This window comes from Durio zibethinus, chromosome 9 (assembly GCF_047325235.1).
Source record: "Durio zibethinus cultivar Kanyao isolate XHJ-2024 chromosome 9, ASM4732523v1, whole genome shotgun sequence".
Lineage (NCBI taxonomy): Eukaryota > Viridiplantae > Streptophyta > Magnoliopsida > Malvales > Malvaceae > Durio > Durio zibethinus.
The window spans coordinates 4,215,305-4,237,268 of NC_143170.1; the positions used below are offsets into that span (position 1 = coordinate 4,215,305).

At 30.6% G+C, this 21,964-nt stretch overlaps 4 protein-coding genes across 9 annotated transcripts; 2 read left to right on the forward strand and 2 right to left on the reverse strand.

Annotated features, from left to right (window-relative positions):
* Window positions 1-2,163: 2,163 nt before the first annotated feature.
* Window positions 2,164-5,822, forward strand: LOC111307794 (uncharacterized). 2 transcript variants are annotated; one of them, XR_016345056.1, is made up of 3 exons: window positions 2,164-2,687; window positions 4,954-5,158; window positions 5,261-5,822. XR_016345056.1 is itself a non-coding variant. In XM_089765558.1 (2 exons), the coding sequence occupies exons 1-2, from the start codon at window positions 2,488-2,490 to the stop codon at window positions 5,039-5,041; spliced, it is 288 nt and encodes a 95-aa protein (XP_089621684.1). In that variant the 5' UTR covers window positions 2,164-2,487; the 3' UTR covers window positions 5,042-5,223. The 2 variants fall into 2 exon arrangements, 1 of the variants encoding a protein (XP_089621684.1); XM_089765558.1 differs by lacking the exon at window positions 5,261-5,822 and having other exon boundaries at window positions 4,954-5,223.
* A 2,767-nt stretch (window positions 5,823-8,589) lies between these two features.
* LOC111302640 (luminal-binding protein 3-like) lies at window positions 8,590-10,173 on the forward strand. 4 transcript variants are annotated; one of them, XM_089765554.1, is made up of 3 exons: window positions 8,590-8,864; window positions 8,983-9,272; window positions 9,607-10,173. In XM_089765554.1, exon 3 carries the CDS (start codon window positions 9,668-9,670, stop codon window positions 10,004-10,006), a length of 339 nt encoding a protein of 112 aa, XP_089621680.1. In that variant the 5' UTR covers window positions 8,590-8,864; window positions 8,983-9,272; window positions 9,607-9,667; the 3' UTR covers window positions 10,007-10,173. The 4 variants fall into 4 exon arrangements, with proteins under 4 accessions (XP_089621680.1, XP_089621683.1, XP_089621681.1 ...); XM_089765557.1 differs by having other exon boundaries at window positions 9,638-10,173; XM_089765555.1 differs by having other exon boundaries at window positions 9,008-9,272.
* Window positions 10,174-10,289: 116 nt separating this feature from the next.
* LOC111307772 (peptidyl-prolyl cis-trans isomerase CYP21-4-like) lies at window positions 10,290-15,801 on the reverse strand. 2 transcript variants are annotated; one of them, XM_089765560.1, is made up of 7 exons: window positions 15,746-15,801; window positions 13,909-13,944; window positions 13,691-13,730; window positions 13,541-13,591; window positions 13,362-13,447; window positions 12,006-12,053; window positions 10,290-10,624 (listed from the first exon to the last, which is right to left on the reverse strand). In XM_089765560.1, the coding sequence occupies exons 2-7, from the start codon at window positions 13,911-13,913 to the stop codon at window positions 10,591-10,593; spliced, it is 264 nt and encodes an 87-aa protein (XP_089621686.1). In that variant the 5' UTR covers window positions 13,914-13,944; window positions 15,746-15,801; the 3' UTR covers window positions 10,290-10,590. The 2 variants fall into 2 exon arrangements, with proteins under 2 accessions (XP_089621686.1, XP_089621687.1); XM_089765561.1 differs by having other exon boundaries at window positions 10,292-10,624; window positions 13,878-13,944; window positions 15,746-15,786.
* Window positions 13,954-21,840, reverse strand: LOC149516731 (uncharacterized). The gene is made up of 9 exons (XM_089765559.1): window positions 21,831-21,840; window positions 20,979-21,085; window positions 20,134-20,241; window positions 19,283-19,390; window positions 18,975-19,082; window positions 17,898-18,005; window positions 17,355-17,462; window positions 16,812-16,919; window positions 13,954-15,826 (listed from the first exon to the last, which is right to left on the reverse strand). Exons 4-9 carry the CDS (start codon window positions 19,305-19,307, stop codon window positions 15,711-15,713), a joined length of 573 nt encoding a protein of 190 aa, XP_089621685.1. The 5' UTR covers window positions 19,308-19,390; window positions 20,134-20,241; window positions 20,979-21,085; window positions 21,831-21,840; the 3' UTR covers window positions 13,954-15,710.
* Window positions 21,841-21,964: the final 124 nt, after the last annotated feature.

The following is a 21,964-nucleotide window of genomic DNA, read 5'->3' on the forward strand; positions in this document are numbered from 1 at the left end:
GTTAAAGATTTAAGGTTTTGATTTTTTTTTTTAGCTTAATAATCTTTAGAGCCAAGAAAGAAAATTCTAAATTGTCTTTTCTGCGTCATATTCTCTTGTGATTGTGTTTTGTTTTTTTTTTTATACATAAAATCGATATAACTTTAAAAAAGATAAAAAATTTATATTTTTTAAGAATTTTTTAATCATTAAGTGGAAAATTAGGTAATTGGTTGAGATTATTTTTAAAATTATATATAGCAAACTGAAATCTTAAAAAAGAGAGGAAAAAAAAAAACTTCTCTTTCTTTTTCTCCACGAGTTGTGAATTATGGTTTTTCTCTCTTTGGTGTACTATGATTTGGGCTTTTTTTAGTTTGTTGTGTTAAATTCTTTTGGTATTTTTTTCACCTTAACCTTTCTCTTTTTTTTTTTATAATAAATATTTTATTCATCTAAAAAAGCATAGTTTTACTAAAAAAAGATTTTTACAAAAATTTAACAATGAAAAATAAAAGATTAATCTAACTATTAAAATAATATTATCTCATATATAATAAATATTTAATTTTTTACAATTTTATTTTTAAAATTAAATCTCTTCACTTCCGACTAATTAGTTTATAATTTGATGTTTAATAGAGTATTAAAATAACAATTTTTTTAATTTTTTTTTTAAATCTGTTATATGATAGATTTTTTTTATCTTTGCCTATGTGATGAGATACATTAAAATAGTGTTATTTTATATTTAATAAATATTACTTACACGTGATGAAATATGTTAAAGTGATATTATTTCACATATAATAAATATCAAATTTCATATAGTTTTATATTCATGTTTAGTCTATTTACTTACTATCAATTGATTTTAAACTAAATGTTTAACAGTGTTATCTTATATCTAATAAATATCAAATTTCTTATAAGATTATATTAAAGTTTGACCTATCTATTTACAATAAATTGATTTCAAGTTTTAAATCTATCATGTGATAGACTTTTTTTCATTTTTGTTTTTTATTTGCATTTCTAAATAAATCATATAATAAGCTTTTACTATCTTCATCTTTTTCAAATCAATCACACCATAAGTTTTTTTCATCTTCACCTATTCATAATAGAAACTTATTAAAATGATATTATCCCACGTATAATAAAGTTATATACATTGTTATTATGAGAAAAAGTTATTCGTGCATGCCTATATAGATATTGTTTATATTTTAAAAAATAAATATTATTTTTATGTAAAAATCCTTATATTTCCTTTAATTTAAAATTAAAAATGAACGAAATTGATATTATTATTTGAATACATTTGAACAATTATTGATATTTATAATAATATTTTTAACTATTTATCTATATCATAAATTATCAGATCGAATATGAATTTTTTTTTATTATAAGATAAATAAAAATATTTTTTTCTCAAAATAAGTTGCTTTTAAATTTATTTCTTTAAATTAAAATTTTTTTGTCATTTAGCACATAATCACCACAGACCTTTTTCCTAAGTTTTCTTTCATTTTCAATTTGTTTTTTCTTTTCTTAGTAACTTCCATGCCCCGACATATATACAATTCATGTTAGATTGCTTTTATAGAAAAGATTTACGTAAATAATTTTTAATTGATGAGATCAATGGAGATTTGTTTTGTTACTTGCTTTCCAAACGTAACTAATAATCTTCTTTTTGTTTATAATTTCATCATGAATCTATTGTTTGAATCTAACAATCTAGATCTTGTGATTTTTCTTTGAATATGTTGTTTTACTCTAACTTGTTGTCTTTAATATATTTATTGATTATTCTAAAAAAACCCAAATGATTTCACCAATATCTGATCATTAAAATTTATGTAAATATGTTCAATTCAAAGTTGAACTTGATTCTACGTACATAAAAAAAAAATTAAAAACAATTGATTGATTAAATTCATCGATGAACCACTTGCTTACAATATACAAAAATAAATGGGAAAAAATCATGACATGACACTCATGTTAAAAGAATACGTTAATTAAAAATATTCTAATTTTAAAATTTAGATGTGACACTTTGACCAGCGTTAGCTGCGCGGTAACCTCCGCAGAGGGACACGTTCACGCGGTCGAATAGAAAACTTGCTTCTCACTCAACGCGCTTTGATTAATCCTCTGTCGCGCTAGTGGAGCATTTTGAGTTGACTGGAGTAAGAGCTGTGCCGTCGGCCTAATAATCCGCACCGATTGCAGCGTTGCTTTTATCTATAGTTACATATGAAATCTGACTTACCCAAGTTGCAATTCACTAGCCCAACTCACTGTGCTTGGACTGAAACGTATAATTTTAACTACAAACTTTAATCTAAGAATCTGACCAATTGGGCCGATTTCAAAAAGAAAAATTAAAAAACATAAAAAGATATAACGAGCACGTGCGATAGTAGTACGGTCCCTCCAATCCGCTTCACGTCTTTGATCCAATCAAATCCATTTCAGAATAAGACCGACGAATGGATGCCGCTGACACCGACATCTCCCCGAGCTTCAACTCTAGCGAGAAGCGCCACCGTGGTCTCCGGCTTTTTCTCATCTCTGGACCGCTTCTTCTGCGTTAACCTCTCCACCACCGACCCTGATGATGACGACCTCCCGACGAGGCCGAGACCGTCCGCTCACCTACTCCTAAAGATCGTTTCCCACTCGCTAAAAATTCGGTAATTTTCTATTTCTCTTGATTTTGGGTTTTTTTGCATAATTTTCTTTTAAATTTTTAAAATTGTTGATACTTCTGATTGAATATGGAATTGTTAAGTAATAAGGGTTGGTTATTTCTTTTTCTTTTTGGATATTGAATGATCTAATGCTGTGGATTATTTTGTTTTCTCAAAAGTCAAAAGTAAAAACCCTAAATCAAGAACAATGGAGCGTGATTTTCTTCCAGAATTTGATTTTTACTTTTGGTAATGGCACTTTCATAATGTTATGATCACTTAAGGGTATTACTGCTTTGGATTTTTATATATATAAATTTTTGGATTATTGAATTTAATATTTTTGAACCTATGAAATGAATTAATATTATGAGGGATGGGGATTGGTTTCTTCAATGCTTCAAAATCATTCGGAAAGTGTATGTGCAATTGTCATAGAGAGAGTACTTTTTTTTTTCTTCTTAGGCTGCTTCATTAGGATATGGTTGTAGATTTGTAGTGAATGCCCTTGCGCAGAATTCTTTGTCGGCTTCTCAGAAATTTTTAGTGATGCAGCTCCTGAATTGACCTCATTTGGTTTGGCCCGCTTTGATTTGGACTCGACCTCTTTGCTTAATCTAGGAGCAGTAGGTTTCAGTGCTTGGGTAGTAATCAATAGAGATCTATTTAAGGCTTTTCTAAACATATGGATTTTGTGGTTCTATTTGTGTGACAATTAGTCTTAACTTTCCAACTTCAATATTCTCTGATATTGTACCATGTTTTCAACTGCAATGGTCTCTCTGTCTATTTGCTTTTCGCTAATAAGAAGGAAAATGAAAATTTGAGGTCAAAGAAACTTCAAACTAGGCAAAGATTGAGCAATAAATCCTGCCTATCTTCAAAGAAACAGTATTTCCCATGGCTAACTCCTGTTAAAATGTGGTCAATTTGATCCCAAATTAAAAAAAAAAAGTGGGGATCAAATTGACCCAAATAAAATTTGAGGGGACAAAATGACCCTTTTTGCATGGTTCAAGGACCAAAATAGTCGTTATGCCATTTACCAATACTTAATACTTGTAATCTTTTGTTAATGACGTCAACATAAGCTGTTATCACTATATGTGCTGTTAGCTCCTTATTCCTCAGTTATCTTCTCTTGGAATGCACATGTGAACTCTGGAATTTATATTTACTCAAGAAAGTGTATGTTTGTATCAAATTGGCTTAGTCTTACTTTATTCTTCAGAGTGTACAATCTTATATTCACTTGCCAAGAAAAATATATCTAACAAGTCAAGATAAGATGGATGCAGGTAACTGAGCTGGCATAAAGAAGCATCTACTTTTCTGAGTAAGAAAAAGGAGTAAATGGAAAGAGAGATAGTGTATTATCCATTGTCTTCTTTAGCATATTTAGCAAGTGAACCTCTTTACTTGGTCCATTTTAGCAAGTGAATCTCTCTATATGGTCCATGGGTTCCAGTTTTTTACAAGTAGTGCCACAATTTTGTGCAAACTAATGCCCAAAATAACATCTAACATGAATGTTTAACTTTACCGGTAATTTTTGTCTCCATGATGCCTCCAACAAAGCAACATGAATATGCAACAGCGAATTATGTACAACCTTGCTCTCTTTCCCTTCAAAATCTTACTCTTCGGTACCCGAATTTTGACTTGCTTTTGTGTAGACATTTCCATCAACTTTGTTCTCGATTTGCTGTTGGTGCAACACCTTATGCCTTGTTTATCTGATTATATAGTAATTTTCTTCCTTTAGGAATCTCTTCTACAGCAGTTACTAATGTTTATTTCAGTTTCCTTTGATATGAGTAAATAATTGGTGAAAACAGGAGAAGCAAAAACCTCAGCTTTTGACTCTTCTTTTGCATTGAACCAGGGAGCTGGTTTTGGCACTTTAAGTTTTTGAATGTTGGTTTGTCATCCGGACTTCCAGGTTCTTTTGTCTATTAATTTGACAGGGACAGTGTACTTTTTCCAGGATTTATTGCGAGAAAGACAAATGGAGCATATAACGTTCTAATCTTGTAGATAATTAAATAGTTTGAGTGCAGGATTACTTTATGTATTCTCCTCGTGGACTATAGGCAACAGGCAGGGATGTTTTAGCTTTTAAGTGAGGGCACTTGTCTCATGAATATCCACTCTCTGTTTATATACTTTGTCTGTCCAGATTAGGGGTTATGGGTGTTTACCGAAATCAGGGTTAGTGTTATGGGTTTTCTAGTTCTTGTTGTTTAATGAGAATAATCTCTTATACAAGGGCTCCGGTGATGACGAGTATGATATGCTGCGGCAAGTCGTTCCAATTTCTGAAAGCTCCATTCACCGGAGCTTCATTGTGGAACTAAACGCACTCTGAGGAGCATCCACCTCTCTCTCTCTCTCTCTTACTACTGTTGCGACTACTACGACTACTGTGTGCGCCCTTTACCTTAGCTTAAGGGATCCTCACCCTCCATTGATGGGTAGCAATCGATAATCATAGTTATCAAACTTTACTATTCCTTCATCTAATATTTGTTCAATTAAATGCCTAAAACCTGCAATGTTTTTACCCTATCTTGTAGTAATATCGTTTCGCACAGCATGCAGAAAGGAAAGCAGGGAGACTAAAAATGTAAGAATGAGATGGAATACGCAAATTTTGGGTTGGAAGGAAAGCTGCTGAGCCTAAGCTATTTTTGGATTCTGGATTGTTTTCCTTCTTCAAGCGTCTACCCTATTTTCCTCTTCCGATTACTGAGCAATTAGGCTACTCCAGCCAGCAGAAAAGCCCAATCGGCCGTCTTAGGCCCCTATACTAATAATCATGGTAGTCTGTCCATCGTGAAACAATTGAACCAATAACAACCTTCGTACGCACAATCCTCACTTGCATGTATGTTAGTAGCGGGCAAGAGCCCATTGAATTGTTGAAAGATAAGAGTCGGGTGCCTGCATAGCCATGTCTGCTTATCTGTCAACTGTATGCTTTAATGTTGCTTTCCATCCAAAACATAGGAGTACACTCCTTCCCTTGCTAAGAGTGTATGAAATTTGGGAATTGGGAAAGAGTAGAATCTAATTTGGAGCCCATGTCCCCATCTAAATCTACAGAGATATTTCAACTAACAGTGGGTTTTCTTGTTTCCTGACATTGCCACCCAGAACCGATGCAATAACGAGATGAAGACAACAATAATATGCTTTCTCTCCGTCAGCATCTATAGTAAAAAATTTTAGTACTCATTTAAATCGGTTCATGTTCTAGCTGTGTAAGACACGGAGCAGACATCTTTGTCTTTGGCTTTCGTTGTTGACTTTCGTTGTCGTTGTCGTTGTCATTGGAGTAAGTAATATCGGACTAATTTTTTGGAATATCCCGGAAATTAGGCTTTTTGATTCATAAAACTGACGCTTGTCTTGCTATAAGCACTGCAAAAATTTGAAAATGCTTTGATGATAATAACTAAATAATGTTCAAAGCTGGTGGAGTCAATTTCTTTAAAGAACTGACAAGTTTCTAATTCATACACTCTCCAACTCGTGGAATGCAAAGATTTAAAGGCAATCGTGCAGTGGTGGTGATGGGGCATTGATGGATCATTCTTTTTCTTAGCTGTTGATGGATCCTCTGACGATAGAGAAAGAATAATCCAATTGGAATGTACTGGTGTTTCAGTAGAATATCTATGTAGTTTATTTTCCTGGGAAATCAAAGGGAAATAGAGAGACGAAAGTATCTTTTGGGTATCAATTGGATTCTTTCCAAATTCTGATACCGTTTTAGGGATATATATTATACAACTATCGTTGCACACCAAGATATTATTCTAATACTAATAGCGTTACGCATCTCAAAAAAATAAATAAATAATTCTTAACACATCTTTTTTGTAGTTTTAAAGCTCCACAAATCGCAAGATTAACTGAGTTGAGTTCGTAAATGAATATATTTTTATATAATGATAATAATAATAATTTTTTATTTTTAAATTACGATTTAAATTCAAATTTGAAATTTTTAGCTTTGAAGTTAACTCAAGTACCATTGAATTAATAGGTTATTGGTAACTTGATTTTGAATCTTAAACTAATCATATATTTGAATTAAAGGCAAGTCCAGTAACTAAAACTTATGTTAAAATTAAAACAAAGTTCCTTAATTAGAAAGAGAGAGGAAAAAAAAGAAAAGAAAAAGTAGGATGGAGTTTCATCTTTCTTTGGATATATTAATGGTTTAATACTCTTTTACACTTCTTTTCCCTTCTTTTTAGTTACGTTTAATAGAATCTAGTTTTTAAAGTTTGTAGGAGTAAATTGTCTTCTAAATTTTAATTAGGGATGTAGTTAATTAAGTTTGAGTGAATATAACATTAAACTTGAAGCTAAAACTTGATTACAAATTTGAAGTTTGAAATTCAACTTGAGTTCAAGCTTAATCAAAATTTTTATTTAATTCAAGTTTAATTTGAGATAGATATCGAGTTATTTAAAGTTGTTTGATTAGATTTGATTAATATATAAAAATAATTTTATTTTTTATATTCGATAAAAATTTAATTATTTGTATTCGAATTTAAAATCAAAATATTTTATTAATTAAAATATATTAAAATATTAAAATTTAATTAAACTCATGAATCATTCAAGTTAAATATAAAAATATTTGAATTTGATTTGATTGATAGATCAAATCATTTAAGTTTGAATTTAATTTGATAATAATTAAATTAAATTTAAATAATTTATGAGTATTAATATATTATTTATATATTTAATTTTAATAATATACCCATTAGTCAAATTTTATACTTTAAGTATACTAATCAATTGGTGATGGAGAGATATACGACTAGTCTTATCAATTCAAAACTAATTTTATAAAACTTTTAATTTTAAAACTCTAGACCCTAATTTTATAAACTTTTAATTTTAAGTGATGGAAGGAATCCTGCCAGATTCTAGGCACCAAAAGGGCAAAGTGTCGCAATCATTGAACTGTGTTAGTATTCAATGCATGGCACATTTCATCAATGGTTTTGAGATATTTATATATATATATATATATATATATATATATATATATATATACAGAGAGAGAGAGAGAGAGAGAGAGAGAGAGGGTGTAATGTAATGTCGATTGAGAAATAAGCGAGTGGGAAGGAATGGCCCAATGCCCAATTAAGTATCATGAGACATATAAGATTCTAGTCAAACAGAGTTGGCCAATGAAACACCTAAACTAGAGGGAGAAAGAGAAGATGTTTTTATATATAAGATATGAAAAATGATTAATATAATTATATACAAAATCCAAGGTTTGATCCTATTGATCACTGTATCCATTTGTACCAGACCAGTCCAAATGAAATCCACGTTTTGGCCGAAGGGGTGAACTGGGGGAGTCATTTTTTCAGATTAAAAAGTTAATTTAATTCATTTTTCTTTTATGGAAATTTATGTATGGTGCCGAGATAAGAAACTATTGCATGTGAAATGTAATTTTGCATGTCCCTTTGATGGCTTTGGCGAATGCTGAACCAAAAATGGAGAGGGATATAGTAACAAATCATTTCTTCTGGTCTGATCGGCTACAAATCAATCTATGTCAGTAAAAATTAGGGTTGAAACTTGAAAATAGTTGTAAAGGCTTTCTTCTTTAGAGACGCCAGTAATTTTATATTAGCATGTTCTTATATATATATATATATATATATATATATATATATATATGTGTGTGTGTGTGTGATCTAATACAATTTTGTATTTTCCGTACAATAATTTTAAGAGTTACAAAATATGAAATTTAATTAGTTGTTGTATTTTTTAAAAAAATATATGACACTTTTTTGGACTGATTTGAGCTTTCCCTTTGATAAAAAGGCTAAACAACAAAATTAAAGACTAGACCGGAGGGATCAGACAGATTAAAAATTGCAGATATAGTATTGGAACGTATGGGTGTTGGATGATGCACTGTAAGTCTGGAATTTGCTGGGGGTAGCAAGGATTCAGCTTTGATGTACTACATCGAGTTTTTGCCTGGCGGAATCTATAGATGGGTCAAACTAATAACTTCGATGCTGCTTTGAACATAATTCATGGCCTCAAAGTTGTACTTAATGTTCGCCTTCAAAGAAAGTATCCCATCCCCCTTTCCTACACAGTTAATTATTCACTAATGACAAGGTTTTCATTGGCACATTCGTATACCTCGAAATTGACTAGTCGTTTTGTCTTATTTCCATCTCTGATTTTTCTTTCTTTTTCTTGCTTGAAAAATGAACTAACAAAAAAAAAAATGAAGCATTTGGAAGATTTCGGCATTGCAGGGTAGAGTAGCTGGTGTTGGAGAAAATTGCTATAATCAAGAAATTTAGCTTATAGTTTGTGGCATGGAAAGATAGAAGAGGTATGAAAATTTCCTGGAAGAAATACTGATCAGTAGTTACCGTGTGAAAGGAGATCAGGCCAAAGCAGGTGAAAAGTGAGTTGACAAAACTGCTGATCAGTACTTCCATTCCCTCCTAAGCCCCCCTCCCCAAGTCAGAGAAGTTCACTATCACCGATTGTTAGAGTTTATTAGTGGTTAAAAAGGTATAGTAATTTTTTTTTTCATGTTAGAAACTTTTAACAGATAATTTGAAATAATTTTGTTATTTGTATCGGTTTAACATATCAGATCGGTTTGATATTTTTAGTGCTATATCAACTCTGTAATATTTTTATTATCTTTTAATAATTTTTTATCGATTATTTATAAATATGAAAGTTCAGACACCGTTAAAGCAATTCTATTTTACTTTTAATTTTTTTTGTTAGTCTTTTTTCGACTTTATTCATTTTGATTTGTGCATCATAACGCAAACATAAAAAATATTTTTTGCTTTTATCTTTAATCGTTTTTTTTTTTTTTCTAAAATACCCTTAGATCGGAGCTTAATACAAACACTAATGATAAGGGTCGTGAGAGCTAGGAGGAGATTGACAGAATGGTTCATGAGGCAAAGAAATTTGCAGAGTATGATAAGAAGGTGAAGGAAAAGATTGATGCTTTCAATAGCCTGAAGACCTATGCCTACAACATGGAAAACCAGATTAATGACAAGGATAAGCTTGAATCAGATGAGAAGGAGGAAGTTGAAGCCGCCGTGAAGGAGGCCCTTTTATGTTTTGACGACAACCAAAGTGCTGAGAAAGAAGACTACGAGGAGAAGCTCAAGGAAGTCGAGGCCATGTGCAACCCTATCATCACGGCTGTATATCAAAGATCTGGTGGAGCTCCAGCAGGTGAATCAACTGAAGAGGACAATTCACATGACGAACTCTAAAAATCTCTAAATTACATTGCCTGCTGCAAGCAGCAGGGGTAAGAAAGATGAGCATAGGATGCTGTAATTTGTCTCTTGGTAGAAGTTAAAGGGAGAAATATTCCCCCGCTTTCTTCGCTGATTTTTTGTGTGAAGATACAATTTGAAGGGCTCTTTTGTTTTCATTACTCTGTATTTTGCTCTGTTATGTTTAACAACTCTGAATCCTTCGATGGGCGGTCACGTCACCGTACTATTTTAAACCAAAAGCAATCCGGTAAATTACATCATTTTACGTTTTGAACACTTAAAAAATTACACTTCTTGGGTGACATATATTTCTACTAAATTCAGTAAAAGAATATACAAATTGGGGTTTCATCTAGATGAGTTTATTACAACTCCTTTGAGTGGACAAGTACAAATGGTCAAGATAGTGGTAAAGTATCAGGGTCGACCATGACAACTGCAAGCAGAAGTCGGCTTTTGTAGTCGTCTACAAGATTCTGCAGACGGTTTATAATTTTTGTTTGCCTCAACCTCAATTTCAAAGGCTTACAGAAAACAAGGTAGGGACATATTCTGCTACGCAACTTACAATTTCTTCACGTACGACCAATTTTATTGTCAACATGTAACCTGGAATATTCCATGATCAAGCATTTAAGGGACGGATGAATGAGAATGCAGAACAAAGATGTCACCTCACTATTGTTTATTTCATGCAACCACATATGAAAATAAACAAATAGTTATTGAAATATACAACAATATATATATATATATATATATATATATATATATAGACACACACACTAGTGTAGTGGCCCAACTTCGCTTAGTTTATTAAAATAATTGAGTTTTAATTTAAAGGGATACATGTAGTTAATATGAATTAATTATTTATTAGTACTTTAATTAAAAAAATTATCCAGTTAAAACTATGAAATGTCTTATTTTGGTTCAAAAGCTTCACTCCACATTTTGAATGTATTCATAATCATTATATCTATATATTTCATAAATAATCTTTGTGTGCATTTGGATATGTACAAAAAGGTACAAAATTATGTGAAAAATCATGTACAAATGAAATAAATTTATGTAAATCTAATCTACTTGTCTATCCAATCCACATAGCTAAGGAGAAAAATTCACTATTTGTCCAATAGGTAATGAGACTAAACCTAACAATTTAAAACACGATATGAAAATGATATGAATAAAAGACACAGAGATAATATGACTTAAAATTTTAAAAAATCATAAATAAGTTTAATAAAATAAAAAAATATATTTTATATTTTTGTATTGACACAAATTGTGACACGCGATTTTCGTATAAGATAAGATACAAATATAATATTTTACACGATAATGACACAAATTGCTAGGTCTAAATAAGACATACTTTCTCCAAAGTATTGAAGTCATTAGGAGTTGACTTATCTATCCTGATTTGCATATAGACCCATACTTGTTGATCATGATCCCCATAATAGTAGATAATCTTTTTGAAAAATAATTGGGGTATTAAAAAATCAAAATAAAATGGTAATGATATCAAATGAAGCAGAAAAATGGAACAAACACGATTAACATCACTTATGAATTCATCTTCTTTCTCCCGCATTCACAAAAAAAAAGTTATTGACAATAGTTAGTGTCAATCTATCAATACCTAAAGCTTTTGGTTTAAGAATAAATGTCCACAAAATTTTGAAGCCAAAAGAACTAAAATTGAACATAAAAAAAAAAAACAAAACCAATTAAAAGAAAATTGAGAAAAACCTCAAATAAAAAGTCAACAGAGTTCATATGAGCATATTTCTACTTCAAAAGACCTTCATGAGTACGAAGTACATCAAGGTCATCCTAGCCCAAACCAAAAAGAAAACAAAAACCTACTAGTAACCAGTTACACCTAAAAACATAACAGTCTTTTCTAACAACCATGCTAACGAAGCAACACAAACTTAATAGTAAAATTGCATGAAATCCAATAATCCTTTTCAATCACCTGAAAAATAAGACCATCTGCTTCACGAGAGAGCTTGGGGATAAATTCCTTCAAAATTAAAGCCATTTAGTGACAAAATATAACATTCCATCGAAATTGGATCATAGTTTCTAAATCAAATTATAGTTGTTTAAAAAATATATGAATAAATCATCATGTAGCTATTGAAAAGCAAAAAGGCTTTGGATTTCCTTTTTTCTTATTACCTTGCAAGACAAGGGAGTGGACGGAATGAATGGTAATATATAATACTATCTTAAAATAACATCCCAAAGTTTCCAAAGTAAACTTGAAGGAGAAGAAACTAACTAAAAAGCAAACATCTAACTTAAAAGTTATGTTTAGATTCAACAATCAAGTAAAGTGACACACTAGTTAGAATGGGGAAAATAATTTTAAAAAATTGTCTCCCAATGAACCCAAGAAAAAGAAAAGTTAGGTTAATTTAAATTCTAATTATTATAGTAGAAATCCCATAGTCAACAATTTAGTAGTTAGATGCTAATTTTGACTTTATTTTTCCTTTTTACTGTTAAATCTAATTGCATTTACAGATTGTAGGCTAACTTTTAAACTCTAAAATAACAATTAGAATTAAATAATTGGGTATATCTTAAAGAGTTGTACTTGTTAAAGTTTGTTTTGCATACTTCTTACTGCATACCATTCACATATGGTCCTTGCCACTTAGCACCAAGAGTATGTAAAAGCTAAACCTTTTCTAAACATGCATTTCCCAACAACCTTTAGTCTTTTGTAACTGTAGAGATTTATGCTTTCCACTTAATAACCCTCATAACAGTTGAAGATCCTAAAAGGCTAAAATATTAACTACCACATCCTTATCTCTATCTCCTTTATGCCTTCTTTAACTATATAAATAAATTCTTTTCAATTAATAACCTCTTAAAAAAAGTGTAACTTGTTGATCTTATTGTTAAATAGGTATATGTATCTTTTACTTCCCCCTTTCCCCCATTTTTTCTTTATTATTTCTTTTGTTTTTTTTTTTTTACTTGTGTCTGAATGTGCTTAATGTTTAGGAATATTGTATAAAAAAGATATATATTTAAGAATTAAAAAGTCCATAAAATAGCATGAGTAATAGTAGTTTACATTGATATATTAGTAACACGTCTATAATCCATGCAACCCAATCCTAAATAATATTACAATTACACAATTTTAAATCAAAATAAAAAAAAAATGCAAACCTTGTAACAAATAATTTAGACAAATTAAAGACAAAAAAAAAAAAAAAACATAACATTGAAAAATCATGTTAAACAATATAAATCATGTTTCCACTAATCAATAGTAATAAAAAAAATGTACAAGTATACTTGGTAAACTTACCATAAGTCAAGAAATTGGTCAATAGTCTCAGGAGAATCATCTTTGAAAAGTACTATAGTTATATGGCCTTTTGATGCATTTAGAACCTATAAAAATTAAATGTTTTAAACTAAATAAAAAAAGATATAGGGAAAGCAAAGAAATAAGATTTATGTAATTACACCATCGAAGATACTTACAGCATATCTAGGAAAATCATACTTCTTTGAATCCACAACTTCACCAACATGCTGAATCAAAAGATAAAAATATTTGGTACTTCAACAAAATACCCATCACTTAACACCATGCTTATTAGGAAGAAAAAACAAAGGGAAGGGAAAAAATACCTCAAATTTTGACAACCCAATTCTTGTTTGCTCCCTTAACCTGCTGCAATTAACAATGGAAACCAATTCCAAATAAATTAATTTTCAGAGGAATTAATAAAGATGAAAGAAAAAAAAATCAAAAGTGGATAAACTAAAAAAAAAGCACCTAAAGGAAAAAAAAAGGAAAACTAAGAAATTGTAATACATTTTTAAGCAAGTGGACCCTAGCAAATCACCTCATATCTGTGAATGACAGCTTCAAGCTATCATAGCTGTAAAAAAGCATTCCAATGAAGATAAATAGTCACAAATAAAGCCTTAATATTTTATTAAAGTACAAATAAATTTCATTGCTACTTCTAAGTGCATGTTTGGACAAACATATCTAATCAAATTAAAATCAGTTAAAATAAAATAAAATAAAAATTTTTTATTAAGAGCAAATAATGGTCTTCAAGTGCTCAATACAAAAGAGCACATGATAAAATCTACCTATAACCCATTAATAACCATTTTTACTATGAAACAAACTATATCAAATTACCATAATAATTTGCTATAGAATTTGTCTTTTCTTTCATATTTTCCTCCTTTAAATTCATTAGGTCTTAAAAAAGCTAATTGAAGTTCAAACTAAGAATATACAATGGATGTACTATGCCCCTTATGAACATCAAAAAGAAAATTGAAAATAGGAGACTATTAAAGGAATTAGAAACCAATACATTTGTCACTTAAGAAATATTAATGAAAATCTCCACTTTTAAGGAAACGCATAATACAAATAAACATAATTAAACATTTATCTTGTATGTAAGATTAAACCCCTAGGATAATGTAAAGAAGATTTGATATGAAAACAAAATATTAAATATGAATTATAATTCCACATATTGCAAAGGTTAGATGAAAATATTTCGAGATAACTTAAAGAAAAGATAATCCACTCAACATATTAGATCATTAATACAAAGAGTAATAGTTCTTACTTCAACAAAGAACTTCGAATATTTGGAAGGCCATTTATCATTGTCCTTTACAACAAACTTGCAAGCAACAATCTATGTTACTCATTATTATTAGCAATTGTAATTTGTTCAAAATATGAATATTAATACCATAATACTCCTAAACCAAATATCATATCTAACAATTTGTGCTAAAATTCCTTTCAACTTATCATATTAAACATCTCTTAAATGGAATACCTTCAATAGCTCATGAAATTTTTTTAATTCATTTACACTTTGTTTAGTTATTATTATTGGTATTTACAATTAGTTATTAATAAGTAAAAGAAAATATAAGAGAAAAAAATAAACAAAAAGCTAAAATATGGCACATATTCAAAAATAATCATTTCATATAAAAAGTAAAATCATGCATTTTATTATTTACAATAAAAATTCTCAATTTTTAACAATTTCAACTATTATGCACTTTTATAAAATTCCCAAATTCTTCAATCTACAAAATAATAGAAACCATTCGATACTCTCATCTCCAGAGCTCATCTAATAGATCATACGGAGTTATGAAACCATTTAAGAAGGCTTCCATTATATTTCAGGTCTGATTTAAACACTTCTTTCTCCATCATCCTTAACATCTCTCTAGCCTTTTTATGACCCATGACCTATAAGTAACCCAAGCTACCACTTAAATCTAATGGACCTATTCGAACATTGTCAACCCCTTCAACGACGGTGATCTTTTCAATTTTTTTGACACCATCCACCATCTCAACCTGGTTACTTAGATAACTTTCTTTGACACTAAAAAAGGAAAGCAAAGTAAATCCCAAATCTTAGTTCTTCATGCAATGAGAAATACAAAAAAGAAACATTGAAAAACACATAAACTCATAAAAAAACACTTGAAGAAAGCCAAACCCAAATATTTAAATGGCAAGATTATCCAATGTAGTTCATTGAGAGCTAATAACACTAAACTTTTCACTCATCAGAACATAACTAAGAAAGCGTTTCTTGGATAAAGAGTAAACATGATGAACAACATTATGAATGGAAAAACTTGCTTAATGAACTGCAGCAGAGTCATCAATGAACAGACCAAAGTTATCATGATCATTCAGGGTATCAAACACATATGGCAAGTCATGATTTGCACCAAAAGAGTAGCCAGACCCAACTCCTAAATTAACAAGAAAACACAAACCAGAATTAGTGAATTTAGGAAGCTATGAAAAGATCTTGTAGTCAAGAGTTAAATTAACCAACACAAAAGCAAATTTTTAATATCAAGAAACAAGTAAATTCTTCGACAATTCGAGAAAAAAATGAGTAAACATGATGAACTAGCGTTATGAATGGAAAAACTTGCTTAATTACTGGCAGCAGAGTTATCAGTGAACAGGCCAATGTTATCATGATCATTTGAGGCATCAAACACATATAGCAAGTCATGATTTATACCAAAGAGGTAGCCAGCCCCAACTACTAAATTAACAAGAAGACACAAACCAGGATGAATGAATTTTTAATATCAAGAAACAAGTAAATTCTTCAAAAATTTGAGAAAAAAATGAGTGAACATGATGAACTAGCGTTATGAATGCAAAAACTTGCTTAATTACTGGCAGCAGAGTTATCAGTGAATAGGCCAATATTATCATGATCATTTGGAGCATCAAACACATATAGCAAGTCATGATTTATACCAAAGGGTTAGCCAGCCCCAACTACTAAATTAACAAGAAGACACAAACCATGATGATTGAATTTAGAAAGCCATAAGAATACCTTGTAGTCAAGAGTAAAATTGACCAACATAAAAACAAAATTTTCATACCAAGAAACTTCTAAATTCTTCGACAATTTGAAAAAAGAATAAGGAGTAAACATGATCAACCAATGTTACAAATGCAAAAACTTGCTTAGTTATTGGCAGCAAAGTAATTAGTGAATAGGCCAATGTTATCATGATCTTTTGAGGCATCAAACCAGAATGAGTGAATTTAGGAAGCTATGAAAAAACCTTATAATCAAAAGTAAAATTAACCAACAGAAAAGCAAATTTTTAATACCAAGAAACATGTAAATTCTTTGACAAATTGAGAAATTAATAAGGAGTAAACATGATGAACCAACGTTATGAATGCAAAAATTTGTTTAATTACCGGCAGTAGAGTCATCAATGAATAGGCCAATGTTATCATGATCATTTGGGGCATCAAACACATATGACAAGTCATGATTTGCACCAAAGGAGTAGCCAGCCCCAACTCCTAAATTAACAAGAAAACACAAACAAAGATTAGTGAATTTTGGAAGCTATGAGAAGACTTCATAGTCAAGAGTAAAATTGACCAACATAAAAACAAAATTTTCATACCAAGAAACTTCTAAATTCTTCGACAATTTGAAAAAAGAATAAGGAGTAAACATGATCAACCAACATTACAAATGCAAAAACTTGCTTAGTTATTGGCAGCAAAGTAATTAGTGAATAGGCCAATGTTATCATGATCTTTTGAGGCATCAAACCAGAATGAGTGAATTTAGGAAGCTATGAAAAAACCTTATAATCAAAAGTAAAATTAACCAACAGAAAAGCAAATTTTTAATACCAAGAAACATGTAAATTCTTTGACAAATTGAGAAATTAATAAGGAGTAAACATGATGAACCAACGTTATGAATGCAAAAATTTGTTTAATTACCGGCAGTAGAGTCATCAATGAACAGGCCAATGTTATCATGATCATTTGGGGCATCAAACACATATGACAAGTCATGATTTGCACCAAAGGAGTAGCCAGCCCCAACTCCTAAATTAACAAGAAAACACAAACAAAGATTAATGAATTTTGGAAGCTATGAGAAGACTTTATAGTCAAGAGTAAAATTGACCAACATAAAAACAAAATTTTCATACCAAGAAACTTCTAAATTCTTCAACAATTTGAAAAAAGAATAAGGAGTAAACATGATCAACCAACATTACAAATGCAAAAACTTGCTTAGTTATTGGCAGCAGAGTAATTAGTGAATAGGCCAATGTTATCATGATCTTTTGAGGCATCAAACCAGAATGAGTGAATTTAGGAAGCTATGAAAAAACCTTATAATCAAAAGTAAAATTAACCAACAGAAAAGCAAATTTTTAATACCAAGAAACATGTAAATTCTTTGACAAATTGAGAAATTAATAAGGAGTAAACATGATGAACCAACGTTATGAATGCAAAAATTTGTTTAATTACCGGCAGTAGAGTCATCAATGAACAGTCCAATGTTATCATGATCATTTGGGGCATCAAACACATATAACAAGTCATGATTTGCACCAAAGGAGTAGCCAGCCCCAACTCCTAAATTAATAAGAAAACACAAACAAAGATTAGCGAATTTTGGAAGCTATGAGAAGACTTTATAGTCAAGAGTAAAATTGACCAACATAAAAACAAAATTTTCATACCAAGAAACTTCTAAATTCTTCGACAATTTGAAAAAAGAATAAGAAGTAAACATGATCAACCAACATTACAAATGCAAAAACTTGCTTAGTTATTGGCAGCAGAGTAATTAGTGAATAGGCCAATGTTATCATGATCTTTTGAGGCATCAAACCAGAATGAGTGAATTTAGGAAGCTATGAAAAAACCTTATAATCAAAAGTAAAATTAACCAACAGAAAAGCAAAATTTTAATACCAAGAAACATGTAAATTCTTTGACAAATTGAGAAATTAATAAGGAGTAAACATGATGAACCAACGTTATGAATGCAAAAATTTGTTTAATTATCGGCAGTAGAGTCATCAATGAATAGGCCAATGTTATCATGATCATTTGGGGCATCAAACACATATGACAAGTCATGATTTGCACCAAAAGAGTAGCCAGCCCCAACTCCTAAATTAACAAGAAAACACAAACAAAGATTAGTGAATTTTGGAAGCTATGAGAAGACTTTATAGTCAAGAGTAAAATTGACCAACATAAAAACAAAATTTTCATACCAAGAAACTTCTAAATTCTTCGACAATTTGAAAAAAGAATAAGGAGTAAACATGATCAACCAACATTAAAACTTGCTTAGTTATTGGCAGCAGAGTAATTAGTGAATAGGCCAATGTTATCATGATCTTTTGAGGCATCAAACCAGAATGAGTGAATTTAGGAAACTATGAAAAAACCTTATAATCAAAAGCAAAATTAACCAACAGAAAAGCAAATTTTTAATACCAAGAAACATGTAAATTCTTTGACAAATTTAGAAATTAATAAGGAGTAAACATGATGAACCAACGTTATGAATGCAAAAATTTGTTTAATTACCGGCAGTAGAGTCATCAATGAACAGGCCAATGTTATCATGATCATTTGAGGCATCAAACACATATGACAAGTCATGATTTTCACCAAAGGAGTAGCCAGCCCCAACTCCTAAATTAACAAGAAAACACAAACAAAGATTAGTGAATTTTGGAAGCTATGAGAAGACTTTATAGTTAACAGTAAAATTAACCAACATAAAAACAAATTTTTAATACTAATAAACATGTAAATTTTTCAACGATATTAGAAAATAATAAGTAGTAAACATGATGAACCAATGCTATGAATGCAAAAACTTGCTTAATTACCAGCAGTAGAGTTATCAGTGAACATGCTAATGTTATCATAATCATTTTGGGCATCAAACACATGTGGCAAGTCGTGATTTGCACCAAAGGAGTAGCCAGCCCCAAGTCCTAAATTAACAAGAAAACAGAAACTAGGATGAGTGAATTTAGTAAAATATGAGAAGATCTTGTAGTCAAGAGTAAAATTAACCAACACAAAAGCAAATTTTTAATACCAAGAAACAAGTAAATTCTTCAATGCTTTGAGAAAAGAATAAGAAGTAAACATAATGAACCAACGTTATGAATGCCAAAACTTGCTAAATTACTGGCAGAAGAGTCATCAGTGAATAGGCCAAGATTTTCATGATCATTTGGGGCATCAAACACATACGGCAAGTCATGATTTGCACCAAGGGACTAGCCAACCTTAACTCTTAAATTAATAAGAAAGCACATACCAGGATGAGTTAATTTAGGAAGCTATGAGCAGACCTTGTAGTCAAGAGTAAAATTAACCAACATAAAAGCAAATTTTTAATACCAAGAAACATGTAAGTTCTTCAAAATTTTGAGAAAAGAATAAGGATTAAACATGATGAACTAATGTTATGAAGGCAAAAACTTGCTTAATTACCGATGGCAGAGTCATCAACGAACATGCCAATGTTGTCATGATCATTTGGGGCATCAAACCAAGATGAGTGAATTCAAGAAGCTATGAGAAGACATTGTAGTCACGAGTAAAATGAACCAACAAAAAAGAATATTTTTAATACCAAGAAACATGTAAATTTTTCAATAATTTGAGAAAAAAATAAAGAGTAAACATGATGAACCAATGTTATGAATGGAAATACTTGCTTAATTACCTACAGCAGAATCATCAGTGAACAGGCCAATGCTATCAAAATCATTTGGGGCATCAAACACATATGGCAAGTCATGCTTTACGCTAAAGGAGTAGCCAGCCCCAACACCTAAATTAACAAGAAAACACAAACCAGGATGAATGAATTTGGGAAGCTATGAGAAGACCTTGCAGTCAATAGTAAAATTAACTAACACAAAAACAAATTTTTAATATCCAGAAACAAGTAAATTCTTCCATGAATTAAGAAAAGAATAAGGAGTAAACATGATGAACTAACATTATGAATGACAAACGTTGCTAAATTACTGGCAGAAGAGTCATCAGTTAATAGCCAAGGTTATCATGATCATTTGGGGCATCAAACACATATGGCAAATCATGATTTGCACTGAAGGAGTAGTTAAACCCAACTCCTAAATTAACAAGAAAACATAAACTAGGATGAGTGAATTTAGAAAGCTATAAGAAGACCTTGTAGTCAAGAGTAAAATTAACCAACACAAAAGCAAATTTTTAATACCAAGAAACATGTAAATTCTTTGACAGTTTGAGAAAAGAATAAGGATTAAACATGATCAACCAACGTTATAAATACAAAAACTTGCTTAATTACTGGTAGTAGAGTCGTCATTGAACAGGCCAATGTTATCATTATCATTTGGGGCATCAAACCAGGATGAGCAAATTTAGGAAGCTATGAGATGACCTATAGTCACAAGTAAAATTAACCAACAAAAAATAAAATTTTTAATACCCAAAAACATGTAAATTCTTCGATAATTCGAGAAAAAAAATAGAGTAAACATGATCAGCCATTATGAATGGAAAAACCTGCTTCATTACCTGCAGTAGAGTCACCAGTGAACAGGCCAATGTTATCATAATCATTTGGGGCATCAAACACATATGGCAAGTCATGATTTGCAGCAAAGGAGTAGCCAGTCGCAACTCTTAAATTAACAAAAAAACACAAACCAGGATGAGTGAATTTAAGAAGTTATGAGAAGACTTTGTAGTCAAGAGTAAAATTAACTAACACAAAAGCAAATTTTTAATACCAAGAAACAAGTAAATTCTTTGACAATTTAAGAAAAAAATAAGGAGTAAATATGATGAATCAACGTTATGAAGGCAAAAGCTTGCTTAATTATCGGTAGCAGAGTCATCAGTGAACATGTTGATGTTATCATGATCATTTAGGGCGTCAAACACATATGGCAAGTCATGATTTGCTCCAAAGGAGTAGCCTACTGCAACTCCTAAATTAACAAGAAAACACAAACCAAGATGAGTGAATTTAAGAAGCTATGGAAAGACCTTGTAGTCAAAAGTAAAATTAACCAATACAAAAGCAAATTTTTAATACCAAGAAGCATGTAACTTCTTTGGCAATTTGAGAAACGAATACGGAGTATACATGATGAACCAATGTTATGACTGCAGAACCTTGCTTAATTACTAGCAGCAGCATCATTATTGAACACGCCATTGTTATCATGATCATTTGGGGCATCAAACTAGGATGACTGAATTTAGGAATCTATGAGAAGACCTTGTAGTCAAGAGTAAGATTAACCAACACCAAATGAAAATTTTTAGTGCCAACAAATATGTAAATTGTTCAACACTTAGAGAAAAGAATAAGGAGTAAACATGATGAACCAACGTTATGAATGGAAAAACTTTCTTAATTACCTAAAGCAAAGTCATCAGTGAACAAGCCAATGTTATCATGATCATTTGGGGCATCAAACACATATGGCAAGTCATGATTTGCACCAAAGGAGTAGCCAGCCCCAACTCTTAAATTAACAAGAAAACACAAACTA